Raw genomic sequence first — 15,779 nt, 5'->3', positions numbered from 1 at the left:
GATGCAAATAGTATCACTGAAAATTCAATTGGACACCTGCAATGGTGTAGCAATTTTTTTTTTGCAACATATCTCCACAGGTGTAGCGACAGTAAAAGTGTCTCCTTATCGCTTGAAAGAGAACACCTATATCGGTACATGGTGCAGGAAATCGTGCTGGCGAGTCAACAACTCATATGTAATGTATATAGTTATATATTCTTTATTTGTACGTTGATTATATTATCTGGTAGTTTCCAGAGTTTATACTTTTAACTGCATTCACCTCTGATCGTAAATCCGTGAAGAATTCAGTTTTGCTTATTTCTCCAAAGACTCTTTCATCTTTCAGCGTAGCTAAAACGTTTGAAAAATTCGTTGATATCCCCGATTACAACCACTCCCTTAACACCCTTAAAACGCTTAGAAAAATATAGAGTCCAAGAAATGGTTAATTCTATGCTTCATAATCGTCTCGACTGTACGTTTGTTTCCACATAGCTGTGACCTGGAGCACAGCAAATGATCTCTGAATGGTATAAGTCTATGGAACTGGCAGACCCGTGTTTACAAGCTATTTTCGTAGATACACCGAGCGAACGGTCGTTTTTGAGTTCAAGTAAGCCGATTTGTCAATACTCTCGACTTTCGACCGTAGAATACCTATTACCATAACAAAAATAATCTCAAGGGCGTGAAGTTGCCCGGTTTTCAGACAACAGACAAAAGGAAGATTCGTCACGTCATCGACGGCGCCCCAAACGAACGTTCACAAGTAGATAAACCCCCTTTCTACGGTCCTGAGAGGAATCCGTGCGTGGACCGTCTGCGCAGCAGCGTTCAGTCCGAGAACCGGGAGTCAGTCAACCCAGTGGCAGCCTGCCGTTCGGGCCAGCTTGACGTCTCTCCTGGATGCATAGCTGTACGTCGGGTCGACATTGGTTCCGAGGAGTGCAAGTGCGGTTTCAATTGAACGAGGAAACGGGACCGGGGTGAAGTTCGCGCCGGAAAGTCTACAAGTAACACAAGAGTGCTATATATTATTTAAAATTGTAATAAAAAAAAAAACCGAATCGCAGCTCGTTATTGTACTAACGAGAAGTTTTTTAGTTCAGTGCCTCCACGGGGAGATGATATTGTGATAAGGTGTCGTGCGATGCGCCGATTCGTGAGGTGAACCGATCCTCAAACACCGATCGGCGCCGAGCCGAGGACTTGAGACCTTGTGGTTCCGACGCTCGGCATGGAGGACGAGCTGCGATGCCCCTCGTGCAAGGAGCTCTTCTCCGAGCCTGTGTTGCTGCCCTGCTGGCACGCGCTTTGCCTCTCTTGTGCCGTGGGCCTTCAGGCCCCCCCCGATTCACAGCCGGAATGTTGCGCCCCCGATCCGGCGGGAAACGGGCCCGACCAGGAGGCCGATAAGCTATCGATACTGTCGGAAACCGACTCGGGGGTCGTTTGCAGCAGTACCTCGACCTCCTCGCGACCCGGAAGCTACGTCGGCACACCGGGGAACGGAGGGTTTCCACCCTCCGGGGGCACCCTCTGTCTTGCATGTCCTGTTTGCCAGAAGATGGTCTACTTTGACGAGGGTGGTGCGCACAATTTACCCAAGTACAGGGCCATGCAGCACATCGTTGACAAGTACCAAGAGGCCCGGAACGTCAGGCTTCAATGTCAGATGTGCGAGGCGGACCCTCGGGAGGCAACCGTCGCCTGCGAACAGTGCGAGGTGAGCCAATTCGACGTTCACATCACGCCACTAGAGTTTCTTTTCATTCAATCGGATTAACGTTTCATTACGATCACTCTTTGGGATTGTACGAGATACGGTAGAACATAATCAAGGAAAACATGCCCAAATTTTACAAGGCTGAAGTTACTGCCATTAATGTGACGAAACTTTGTAACAAAAATTATTATTTTGCACCTTTCGAACACCTGAAAAACTTGAATTCACAGAATCTGAGTTTGATGATATCCTGTAATAACAGTTTACGAAATTTAAAGTAATCCTAAAGTTGTAAAATAACGACTTTTTCCAAAGATGTATCGTTACATTACCGTTACAAATTTCAGCCTGATCAAATTTTGCAGTCATTCTAAAGTTGGAAAATAGACATTTTTTTTTTGTCGTGCTTGGCTATCATAACTTTACTAACTTCGATCTCGTGATTTGTTCAATTTTTTTTCCCTAGTTTAGTATAGTACGTCTTTAACGGAATTGAGGTATAATCAACTAACAGACTGTGTCTGTGACTGTGTGTCTTTTGGGGGGTATTTGGTTATTTCAAATTCGGAGTAAATATTTCTGAATTCTGTGTTCAAATTTTAACACAATTCATCACAAATTCGGATGACGTTGAAGTTAGTAACGTTATTGCAATGATTTACGTTTCGAAAAATCCGTTATTTCGTAATTTTAGGAGTCTCTGAAATGCAGTAAATTATAATAAGGCAAATCGGTAATTCATATTTTCAACACTTAGCCATTTCAAAGTCACTACAAAATTGCAAAATAGTAATTTTTTTCCCCAATGTTTCGTTACTTACGCTAACGTTACTAACTTCATGGTCATGAATTCGAAAACTTGTAAGACCGTTTTCGTAGTGGGCATAAAAATCGTAGGACGGGATTATTCAGTGTTCTAAAATCCGGATTAGGTTCGGAGTGGTTCAATATTCGAATTTTAACGGAAGTCGTGCGATTAAAACAATTTCGAAAACTTAAAAACCCCATAAAGTGTAGGAAAACATCGAATCATCGTACGTTTCAACATTAGAATTCGATTCTGGGTTGCCAGATTTGATTGAGAATATCGGATCTTAATGGAGTTTAGGGTGACCTGGAAAACTTGGAAAATCTGAGAATCCCACAGGGAAATTTTGTGGCAGAAAGGATCTCGAAGTTTGGCACTCGGAACGTTCTCGTTCGATTTAAAATTCACGAGTTCAACAATCGAATCTTTTAATGGAATGTATCCAATCTTAATAGCGTCTTAAAATGCAGAAACCGTTTAAATTGCACAGGATCTCTTGAGTAGCAGGAATCGAGTCACCCAATTTTTTCACCGTTGTTTAGCCGATCAGAGTCAGTCATCGACAAATCTACAAGTACAAAATTTGCTAAAAATCTGTGCAAATACGAAAGTGCGCAAACTTCCCGGGCTCTTTGATGTCCGAGAGATGAACCGAGGGTTTTACTTCAATTTCGGTGAAAATCCAGTCCCACGTAGCAGTATTTGCTTGAAACCGTATTTTGCAAAAAACGCGTCTGCAGATGACAAAGTCCCACGAGTCCTTTTACGGGGTTCGAATAAAGGTTCTTCACGATCATCGACGTGATTCAAGCAATGAAATTGAACCACCAGCATCGCGTTCCCCAGCCTTGATAGGACAGCTGTGTTGATCCGAGTTTAATTACAGTTGTTCGACAGTTTACAGGATTATATATTTGTCAAGAGAACTGTTTAACCGACTATTTCCGTTTCTGTCCGTCCCTCGAACTTCCGAAAGGGAAACCTCCGCGATAAATTCTTTGCTCCTCTCTCCCGCTTCTTCTACCTTGTTAGATGCTATTTCCTCTTTGGAGGTGTGTGCCAAAAAGTCTCTTCACTTCACTCGCCCACCTTAACCCAGTTCTCCGCAGAATGTTGTTACCCTTACTCTCATCTCACCTCCGTTCAGCGGTGAGATTAGTTTAATTGTAGACCGCCTGAAATAAAGCCCCACCTAGTGTCAGAAGAAATAAAATATTGGTATATACATAAAAAAAAAAAAACACTTTCAACTCTGGGATTAGATTAGATACACAGGTACACGTGTATTGCTCTGTAGAGATTTTTCTATCGTCATGTATTCTGCATAATGTTATTTGTGTTTTTCAAAGAGAGAACTGGCCGTATGACATTTCCGCTGTTGTTGATCTCTCCGGGATGACGTAAAAAAACGGCGAAGTATATTCATCATCCATAATCTCTCCACGTTTTGACGTATATCGTGTGATGAGATTAAAAAACGGGGGGTTTCGAACGAAGGGCTTACCTCAGGATCCCTCGCGTCATTAGTTACCCTGTCATTCAATTCTATATCAAATATAATGGCTCAACTTGGCTCATTTGAGATCCCTCCAGGTAGGATTATCGTTGTTCTTGTTGTTGTTCTTGTTAGGTATCATTGTTTCCGAATTAACTCCGTTGAATTACATACGCAACACAGGCACATTGAGAAACTCAAACTCACTCTGGTCTTATCAAAGGTCGTACCCTAATTGAGAGAAACCTTTCTTGACGAGTCGCAAAAAACAACTGACTGAATTTTCTAACTGGAATTCGAGCATTTACAAACAAGTCAAGTTTCGTCGATGATGAATCTCTCCGCATGTATCTGTACAGTAACCGAATTCGATTTTGTTTATCTTCCTTTTCTCATTTCTCTTTTCTTTTCATATACTTCCGTTATACGCTGACAGATATTTGAATTACTCTAAATTGTATATCCCAAACACATATACATCCTAACCAATAAATTCAGAATTTTTTTAATCAATTGACTATAAGCTCTCGTGAAACGTAAAAGAACAATAAAAATTCAGCGATGGATTTTGTGGTCACATTTAGTCATTTTCAACGACGTATAACACGTAGATAAATTAATTTTTACTTTCCTTTTTACGGCTCATTTCGGTCACTTTCATTTATCAAATCTGGCTACATTCCGTATGACATAATAACACCTCAAAGGGTGTTTGTGTCCACTTGATTAGCCGCTTACTAATACGCCTGGAATCTATATCCGATTATCACCAACTGTCTCTATTCAAGCATAAATAATCAATGAATCCATTCGAGCATCTGATTACATAGCAGCTAAATCGGTTAATCGACCCCTAATTATAACAAACAGTCCCGATTACTACGTTCGGTTTGATATTGTATCGCGTTGCTTCTACCAAGTGCAGCGCGATTAATTGAATTTTTCGATTAATCGTTTTTCCAGCTAATCGATTAGTCGACGGTTTCGATTCATATACCGATTTGCCTGGAGAATTATTATAAGGCAAGTTCGATTAATCGAAGAAACGATATTTTTTCCCGACGATCACTAAAATCCTTGTTATTGATACGAACCTTTCCGCAAACTTTCAGGTTCTCTACTGCGACTCCTGCCGAGAATCTTGTCACCCCAACAGAGGGCCCCTGGCCGCTCATAACCTCGGACCACCAAGGGGCAGCTGGCAGTCCTCTTCGACGAGGCAACGAGGACCGGGTGACCCGGGTGCGACGGGGTGCGCCGAACATCCTACAGAAATGGTTTGCCTCTACTGCGCGATGTGCAAAAGCGCCGCATGCTCGTTGTGCCTTCGGGACAGACACGCCGCTCATCCCCACGACGTGCTGCCCCTCGCCGCTGCCTGCAAGGCCCAAAAGGTACGTCCCTGAACTTCTTCCCCCACCCCCGATTCAAAGGATTCAGTCGTTTTTTCTACCTGCGAGGTTCGTCCGTCTACAGTTACAGTTCGAAAATTCTCGTAGTAGATTTTCTGGTTACAGGTAGAAAACTCATTTTCACTTTTCATTTGGAATTGCGTGTATTTTTCGGTTACGACAAAAAATGTGCACGAGAATATTCAAGAATTGTACATATATAACAATGACAACAACTAAATCTTTCTGGTAAGTAAGAAAATATGCTCGTGTTGAGGGAGAATTTTTGCCAATCATGGTTCGGAAGTACGAAATCAAGATAAATGTCACGTCGCGAGTTTAATCTACCCGCGAGTCAAAATTTGGAATGACGATAAGCTTTCGGGCCTCATGGTTGACGATTCGTTCCCTAACTTTAGGAATTCATGGTACACCTTACCGGTATAATGAGACTGCACTTTGATATCGACCTTTGATATTCAAAACTGCATCCATTTTCCTGTTTAAGGATATCAAAGTATACTCTTACAATGTACTATACGCATATTTCCAAAAGTAACAGGTCAATCTTTGAGCATTACAAAGTCCAATCGCATGTCTTCGTAAAAAACATTTCTTCTTCTTTTTTGATAATATCTATCAAAAGTCGTCGCATATGTAACCTAAGACTTTCTTCTCTTATCAATTCCGCTAGTTTCAATCCACCTATAAACGAAATCTGTACACGAATGAACGATGATTCACCGTTAGTGATCCGAATGGAACCTAAAACTCCAGTGATGTAACCACGAGTATAAATCAGTCGCTCCAGCGTCGTTTGCCGACAGTTTCGTTGGTTGGCTCGTCGGAAAAGGAATACCCCATAACGCGTTATACCCGTCATTCGAAAACTAACAGGAGAGTTCCTCGTGATCGACGTCAGGACAGACGCAGCTGTCCTCGTAATCCTCAGTCGAAACTTTCATCGCAGGACGAGGGCTGAACATTGTTTGAACCGTCTTTTCGTATTCGCGCATCTGGTGCCACCTGGCCCATGTGCACGATGTATACCTCGATCACTTTGTGCGATATATTTACCCAACCGCGAATTCAAAACCGCAAATTGCAAGGGGTAAGACCATAAATTATCAGCGCAACTTACGGACGTGGGAAAGAAGAGTGATAATTAAGCGGTGTGAATTTTCTCTGAACGGATCCCAATTTCGTATACGGACATTCGCATGGTTTTATGGCAAGTTGACAAGAGTCTTTGAGTTTGGTTTGTGGAATAATTACTTCGATACTCGCGGGTGAAATCGACTATAAAAGTATAACGATTATTCGAGGCAGGGTGCAAGATTTGGGAACACCAGGACAAAGTACACAAACGCACCTGGGACGGCGATTCTGTTGCACCTGGTCTTGAGTTTCCGTCAGGGAATCTGTAACTCCGATCAGTGAGGTTTTATTAACGCTCGTTTTTTATTTTATCCTTAATTCGTTTATCCATTCGTTCCGTCGTTCTTCTTCGTTTGTTATTTTCATTTTACGTTATACGTTAAGCAAGAATTTATGCGTAGGTAAAAAAAGAAAGAGAGGGAAAAAAAAAACCAACCTCTTAAAATTAGTGAAAAATAGAATACCTACGTATTGATATAGCTTAATAATCGCATAAATCTCGTGCGAATAATCGCCGCGTCGTTTGCATTTGAAGTATTGCGAGTATGCATATGTGATATTGGGTATCCTGTATCTCGTATGTGCATACAATGTACATAAACCACAAATCGCATGCATGATTTATGAAGTGGATAAGTAGATGTGTGTAAGGTATCCGCATCAATGTATAATATGTGTATCGGTATATATATCGCTCGATTTCCGACGCGGTCTTCCTTGACTTTCATGATGCGCGGTATAGATATATTACAAGCTAGATACCTAAGAATTTATCGAGTATCAACGAACCGCATATCGCGAATAATATTTATCGCCTTAACGCGCAGGCGAAAATATTCCGGGATAAACGAGAATTTCTTTCAGTAAATTCGATCCTTGCACGGGTTTTAATTCAGGACAAGAAATTAACTACTCGAAGCTTAGATTACGAATTTGAATTTTCGATTTAACGACGAGTTTGTAAAACAGTTTTGCAGGTAGTTTGTTGAAATTCATTTTTAAATTATCGATACAATTAGTATAAATTTATAATTAACGTTGGAAATAATTTTGATTACACGTGTAACAAAAAAAAAAAAAGCAGAAAGTCGGATCAAAACCTGTTAAGATAAAAGTAAAATAGTGGTGTTTGAAATTCCGTATCCATTGAAATTCTGGTAAAAAATTTCAAATTTTTTTTTATTTTTCATTTTTTTTTTTTTTTATTTCGTTGTCACGTGCTCTAAAAGCCGCGCGTATGGCTGTAAGTATATGTATATCTTATGTATATTTAAATATGTATTATATCGAGTTACGTCGTATGTCTAGATTGTAAAGTGGTACTTTCATGCATCGATTGGCAGCATCGTTATGGCTGCCTGCTTCTCCCACGTGTGTATCAAATATGACGATACGTCACATGAGGGAAGAAGGGTACTTTAAAGTAATGGAATCACGTCGAACGCGTTTCCCGATACTGCAGATCGGTTCACGTTTAAATGTGTATCTAACAGTATGTCGAAGATAAACTTTGATTAGGCGAAAGGGAACTGAGAAATGTTATGAAGAAAAGAAAAAAAAATTATTTTCAACATCGAATGATTGGATAGAAACGAGACAGTTTATATTCGATACAACGCACGCTGTTCATTTTTATTAACGTATCATATTTCCAAAGTAAATTTCACCGTGAATCCCGAGTATTTGAATCCATAATGAAAATACATTGGTCTGAGTTTATTTTTTCAATTTTACGTGGAATGAAATTATACGTTTTACGGAAAGGTACGCTCACAATAATAGATACGGAATTTGTGAATTCTCTGATGCACTCGACGAGAAAATAAATATCTCGTGTATTTATTTAAACACAGACGTATTGAGTACTGCTGCTGCTGCGTCAAACGTGTTTAGATTTGAAGCCTTATATATCTATAATAAGCGGACCATAAAACGTATCATTCGAGTTTTAAACAGACAGAATTCCCCGTACTAATTAAAGCTCAACTCAATTCCTCGGGGACTTTTAACGAGACTCTCTGAAAATAAATAAGTGGATAAATAAACGGTGAATATAAATTTGAGAATTCCTTTCCTCGTGCGGATTGTTAGGTCTGAATTAGTTAACGCTCTTTTTTTCTTCCATGTTCACATTGTTTTCACCCACGAAGCTTACGCAATAACCATTTAGGAGCTTGAAATTGCGATCTCTTGCCCCCGAATTCCGTGCGAAAATCAATTTGTAGAACGAATTTTTTCAAACGTTCTTCCGTTCGTTTCTCATGTCAATGATCGCTCATAAATTTTTATTTTCTGAGAATTTCAATACTAACAATAAGAACACTAATTTGTGGAGAAAGCGTTTTTTTTTTTTGTTTTTTAACTGAAAAAGACATAAAATCGACGACAATAGTAACAAGACGATGACGCAAAGTGAAAAAATTGAATTTCAACCATCAGTTTTTCCGACCATTTTCATCAAATCGAGAAACATTGAATTTGAAGGGTTGCCCGGGCGCAGCGCCATATTCGAAGGTAGTTTTCTATGCTCCATTAAATTGGATCGTGGAGGGGTTGCGTTGAACAAATACCACAGGAAACATCAGCGTAACGGAAGTATCAGTTTTCGCAGTAGAGGGTAGACGAGTACAAAGCCTTGCGCATCTAGTGTTCTCACCTCTTAATCTTCTCTCTCTCTCTCTCTTTCTCTCTTTCTCTCTCTCCGGATATCCTGCTCCTCTTACCTATATAACACTACACATTATACAAATGAAGTACAAGACCGCGTATATGCAACCCATCCACACTCGTTATGCACTCTTATTCCGCAGACCCCCCGGGATATTCTCAACTTTTATATATTCGCAGGAAAAACTCGAACATCCAGTTTTTTCACGTTATTATTATTATTATTACTATTATTGTTGTTATTATTATTATTATTATAGGTTGGTGTGTATCAGCCAAGAATTACACATGGATATTATTATTGTATTTACCTAGCCCATGTTGACGTAAGTGTTTACAATAGGCTGTCTTCCGGTCTTTTAATCGAAGGATTTCTTTCGTCGTAACTTGGATACTTATCATGATGTCCTTTTTCTTTACATTTCAGTCTCTTTTTCGGTTTCGACAACCTGACGTAACGTAATCCGGTTGAAATCCTAGGAGAATTGTCCGTTAAACGTGATGCAGCGGTGACGTCATTCGTCTGCAGCGAATCACCGCGTGGATCGTGTTCTTCGCGAATGCGCGGGAAACGAGATATAATTTGAATTCTAATACGAGGAAATTATTGCGCGAAATAATTTCAAGAGTCATATTAATGAAACAATTATCCGATTTAAGGATAAATGTTTTGATTGAAAATTTTTTCTCTACTAGAATATAGAATTGATCACCGGTATGCAACGCGGTTTTTCAAACTCTTCGCGGATGGTGTTACAGCGATGTGTACAACATGTTACAAAGTTAAGCTCCGCTTTGGGATGTGGATTATAAAGTCGATTTTACCAACGTATAGTTCGTCCGTGTACAACCATGTATTATGTATCGTGGCCGCGTCCAGGTATCTGCTGCATCAGAATTCGTTTTGTTCGGTAACTTTCCACGTGATGCCAGTTAGTGTACCACCTATAATCTACGTAACGTTTGTACTACAACGCCGCAAATGGAAACTTGTTCGCAAACGGCGCCTGCACTCCGTTCTCTGTTTAACCTTAAGTAAATCTGCTCGTTTGCCACATGCGATAACCCGATATAACGTGTCTCAATTTAATTGCCCTGAACTTTCGAATCGTTTGAGATACCATTGTTAAATTTCGTCCAAGGTGTAACGAAAAAACATTCGGTGAGCTGAAACATCCAATTTAAGAAATTCGAATTTTTCAACAAAATTTTTCTTCCGATATAATATTCATTTCCGGAAGATTTTCATCTCTTAGTTGTCGAATATCTGCTCCGAGAAAGCAGGCGTGATTCTTGTTCCCGTGATGGAAAGCTCGAGATTGCCTTTGAACGAAATTGAAGAATCTGAACAATTCTAAGGGAGCAGATAAGAATAGTCAAGGAAGTGTTGTAAAAATATATGGGATCTCATGTATAAAGGTGACGCGGTATAAAATATCCTAGGGTTATATACGACCCGAGTTAACCCTGTGAAAGTATCGCGTCAACGGATCAAAATGTCGGATTAAAAATCGCGCCTATTTCGTTATACTGGCAGATGGTATTTTTTATACGCCCGTGCTTACTTCTGCAGCTACACTTATACTTGGAAATGTATACACGTTATACCCGTTTCCACTGCCGTAGTAAAACCGGCTCTTAATCAAGCGTCGCGACGAGATTCTTCTTCTTTATCTCCTTCCTTCCTTTCTTTCCTTCGTACTTCCTTTTTTTGTTCTATATACATATACTATAAATTACTGCAAACGAGGGCATAATTACCGTGAAAATTTGCCTGGCAAAAAGAAAGACTGAAACTACTTTTCTCCTCAATATTAATCGACAATTTTATTCTATTTCTGGATAATCGAGTCAAACTTGCAAACACGTTAATTATTGTAGAGGATAAGATGGCCTGCTCGTTCTAATTACTTTTCGGAGTATGTGTCGTACATCGCCTATAATTCTACACAGGTATAATTATACTCGATGAGATCCGAAGTCTAGAATAATCCCGCGGCTGTTGCGCAACCTAGGGCTGAATGCCTGGATGCCTCCGATGCTTATGGCTGGCTCTCAACAGCTCTTGCCTTGCTTTCTAAACGTCAAACACGTGCGAGTTTAGTCACGAGTATACCTATATCGCGCATGTATCCCTTTCGTAAATTAGGTACATGGTACGTTATGTACTCTGTCGTCTATTCTCTCATCCTCGCCGTTGCCGGATTCCATGTTTTTGTCGAAAGATAAAAAAGTGACAGAGACGACAGCGTATGTGGTGAAAACATTGTTTATGCAAATTTTAGCTGGCCAATTATTTCAAACATTTTTTCCTAATACGTCGGAAAAAAAAATAAATAAATAAAGATAATAAAATCATTACACATCGATTTAAAATTGCTTCAAAATTTTGTTTCACAATGTTATTGTTCGGTTTATTAATTTTTTTTTAAATTGGTATATCATTGAATATTCAATTTTTCAATAATGTACTGATATTGTTTATGATCAACGAGTAGGACTATTAAAGAAGAAAAATATATTTCAGCGGATTTGTAAAAAACTGTTTTCCCAATAAAATATATCGAATGAATCTACCAGATTCTTGTCCACGTTTTTAATCAAATGTAAATAAGGATCGATATTCGAGCTCTTGTTTATAATTTTAATAAATCTCTGGTTTTCTAGAATTTTTAAGAAAATCATCCTAGCTTGCAAACGTGTATAAATTTAATATATACTTAACGTGTGGCTATCTCGTAGTAAAATCGAATGAAACGTTTTATCGTTCAACTAATTAACTTCGTTAAATACATTTTCCGATGGCCACATTTCCTCCCTATCACGCGTTGCTTCACTTCCGGATTTGCCTATTTTTTCAGCATCTCAAAGAAATTGACACGCTATTATTTGAAGCCCCTTTATTAACTTACAAAATATTATTTTCCCGGCCTAATGATCTTGCCGGCTTTTTAAAAACGCTCTATCATTATGTAACAAGATTACTGAGAATATAATGAGGTGACCTATTTAAAAAAATAGTAGATCACGTAGTAGTTGCAACTAATTCGCTGGCTCATAAATAGTTTGATACAAATTCGTGTGTAATCTTGTTATTTTGAGAGTCTTTTCATTAACGTCGATCGATCGTATAGCACATATTTACGTCACGTATCAATAGCAAAGTTGGGTATTTTATAATTTTATTATACACATATCGAGAGTAAAAAAAACCTCTATATTCACACAGGTCTGTCAATAATGATGATCGAAGCTTTGACTGAGTTGAAAATAAATCTATTGATTGATTTGACGAAGTTTTACATTCCGTCGAGGATGAGGAAAAAAGGTTGAATAAGTGGATTGGAAAAACACCAAAACAAGTTTTATACACCGATTGTTCTTACGGTTTTTTGTTTTTTTTCTTTGTTTCTTTCTCTCTTTCTCCGTCTCATCCGGTGTATAATTATTCCGAGTAAGCGTCATTCGTCTTAACCGCTTGCGTAGTGTTTTCGCCTTCTGTGCCGCAGAAGAGCTTTCACGGTGATAAAAGGAAGAGTTGAAAGGAAGAGGAGAGTGACAGTACGCAGAGTCGTTATCTTTACGCAAAATTAAGAGCACGCGTGCTGCAGCACGCAGCAGCAGCAGCAACAAGGTGCGTGCGTTGTTGAAAACGCTAAATACGAAAATAGATACTTGAACGCGAGCCAAAGTTTACTTCTGTTCCGACTCGTGTGAGGGGCAAAAACGACCCCGATAACAACTACGAACTCGGTTACCCTGCAGGCGTATTTATGCGATCTCACATGTGCACCTGGCGATGAGAATTCTCGGTGACAATTTACTCCCACTCATCTTGGCGATGATGCGGCGTCATCGAACCGATTCATTGCTTTGCTTGTCGCGACTTTGTATTTGGGATAGAAATATAGAAAGAGTAAACAATCGATGGGACAAAATATCGAATTTTTAAAAAAGCCAAAATACGATGTATAGAATTTAAAAATTTTCAAAGTCGAAGTATGGAGACGTGAAATATTAGAAAGGTCAGAACATAGGATTCCAAACTGTAGAATCGTCAGAATTCCTCTCGATAATATATAGAATCACATCACAGAACATGTTCCATGTTTGACCTTTCTATGCTTTGTGTTTCTGTATTTCGTTTTCTTATTATGTTGTCAATTTTCGGTACTTGAACTTTCCACATTTTTAAATTCTACGAATACAATTTTCGCGTCTATGAAAATTCGATACTCTGATCGTTCTATAAGTCAACAATTGCAGTTTTTTATCCCTACCCCTCTTTTTTTGAAACACAAATCTGCACGGAAGAAGGAAAAATTGAAATCATGTTTTGGTAAGCAGGTTTGATAAATAACTTTGCAAGAGATTTTTACAAGCGTATTTTTCTCTATTCCTAATTTCTTATTCTTTACAGTAAAAAGACAATTAATCCGCAACTTTGTGGGAATATTATCTGATAATCGGTGAACTGGATAAACAAACGACAAGATATCCACTTAGTTTTTGGAAACTAAACCCTTTTGAAATAATTCGGAGATTACAAAACAGTGATTTATTTTTCCGTGTTTCTTACACATAATGTAAATGAATGAGAGAAAGACTTGATTCCCTTTGTGCAAATATATTCGTAGAATTCATTAACCCCTTCAGTCACAAATTATTGTGCCAAGTCAACTTTCATAACAAGATTTTCAGGCTCGCTGATTAAGAATCTGAAATCAGATTTTGAAAATTCAAAATGGTGGATCCAACACGGCGGACGCAAAATTCAAATTTGATTGAATCCGGTCAAAAAACTCTATGCAGAAATTTCGGGGTCGCTGATTAAATTCGCCGTACCGAATTTTCGAACTCTCATTTCAAATTCGTAATCAGCGAGCCCAAAAATTAATAATTTATGTAAAACATGTATACGTGTAGAGAGTTAACTTTCTAGGAAATGAATTATTCACGATTGTTTTTCGATCAATTTGTTTCTAACAATAACATTGTACATTATATCGCAATAATTACCCCGGAGTATTGAATACCCATTAGTATACTATCAGAAATGAGAAATAAACCGCAAAGAAATATGTTTCCAAAGTTCTTTAAATGCACAAAAAACGGATATAAAATAGGTGGTAAGAATACTTATCACGATGACTCAAAGTAGACTTGGCGCGAGACTCTGCCGAGACTCTTGATAGGAACGAAGACCGATGAAGCGGTTGAATATTCAATATTGTGAGAATGACTATCTAGGAGATGCTACGTCATTTGTATCCACGTGTCGACATGTTCAAGAGGGATTTTATCGTAATGGAACGACTCAATTACATTCTCACTCCTGAGATATTGGCGTGTGAAACGTGTGCTTGAATGTGTAAAAAATAGAAATAAGAGAAGAACGACGCTAATTAAGTCGGGAAAGTTATCGCCGATAACGAAACATTTACAGCCGAATAATTATAATTTACAACTCCTCTACAATGACTTCGAAGATGTTCAGTTTTCAGAACATGGGTGTATATTCGTATAATCTTTTTCTCACCTCGAAAAAAAAAAAGAAGAAAAAAAACAAGCACAATATATTATACGGTATATTATCCCGAAAGCATAAAATAAATGTTCACTGCGTCAATTCGAGAGAATAATCTGAACGTAACGTTCAGTCAATGTCGGGTTTTATTAATGCTCAATGTACAAAATGAGGGTCCGCGGTGTTCTTCGATCTGAGAATCAGTGATTCGCATGATTGGAATAAAGATAAAGGAGATAAATCGGTATTTAATAAAAACAATACCAAAAAAAAACCAAACCTGATTCTGGAAAGTTTCTCGAGAGAAAGAAATCGGGATTTCGTTTCAAATAACCGCCATTACTTAGCATCTAAATGTATTATGTAAAGTACATCGCGTATGTATTTAAATGCGTACAGAATCTTCGAGTACGTACAACGTAGTTTTTTGGTACGATATTTATACATTATACGTTTCTCTCGGTCTTTCGGGAACCGGCGAGCCGTCCTCCCCTTTCTTTATGTATATGTATATATAATACGACTTTTACTGGAAAAGTTTTTCGGTGTTTCTCCACGTCCATATAACGTTCAAAGAGTGACGTTCATGACCGGCTGATAGCCATCGATGTTGCCGCCGCCGTTGCCCCTGTGCTTCAAAGCTTCGTTGACTTTTATTATTATAGCATATTTCAGAGACAGAGTTTATACGCTGGTTATGCGATACCTATAACGCGTCCGGCTCTCACAGATACTTCAAATTTTGCCAACCAAATCTGCAAGCTCATGTTTTCCCGTGTATTTATTACACACGCCCTGAACTCGACGGTCCGAAAAACGAACCAATCGATACCCTTAGTTTTCAAACATTTGGCAACGTTAATTTTTTAACTGCGCATGTAACTCCTTGAACAATCGTGTAGTGTAATGTTTATCTAGAAGATGTGCAAGGGAATTAAAAAAAAATAAAATAAAAAAGAACTCCGGATCCGTTTTGACTTACGCACGATTAGATATACTCGCTTTGAAACGAGCAGCAGTCT

General features: G+C 38.8%; 1 protein-coding gene across 2 annotated transcripts in view; it reads left to right on the top strand.

Annotated features, from left to right (window-relative positions):
• Positions 1-683: 683 nt before the first annotated feature.
• Positions 684-15,779, top strand: part of LOC107225939 (E3 ubiquitin-protein ligase TRIM9) — a 52,688-nt gene continuing 37,592 nt past the window's right edge. For both annotated transcript variants that reach the window (XM_046735426.1, XM_046735425.1), the window contains exons 1-2: positions 684-1,711; positions 5,127-5,408. In XM_046735426.1, the coding sequence (XP_046591382.1) occupies positions 1,223-1,711; positions 5,127-5,408 (771 nt within the window). In that variant the 5' untranslated portion in view covers positions 684-1,222. The remainder of the gene's footprint in view (positions 1,712-5,126; positions 5,409-15,779) is intronic.

The sequence above is a fragment of the Neodiprion lecontei genome, chromosome 3, assembly GCF_021901455.1.
Source record: "Neodiprion lecontei isolate iyNeoLeco1 chromosome 3, iyNeoLeco1.1, whole genome shotgun sequence".
Lineage (NCBI taxonomy): Eukaryota > Metazoa > Arthropoda > Insecta > Hymenoptera > Diprionidae > Neodiprion > Neodiprion lecontei.
Note: the sequence above shows the minus strand (reverse complement) of the source record. Positions and strands in the feature narration are given on the sequence as shown.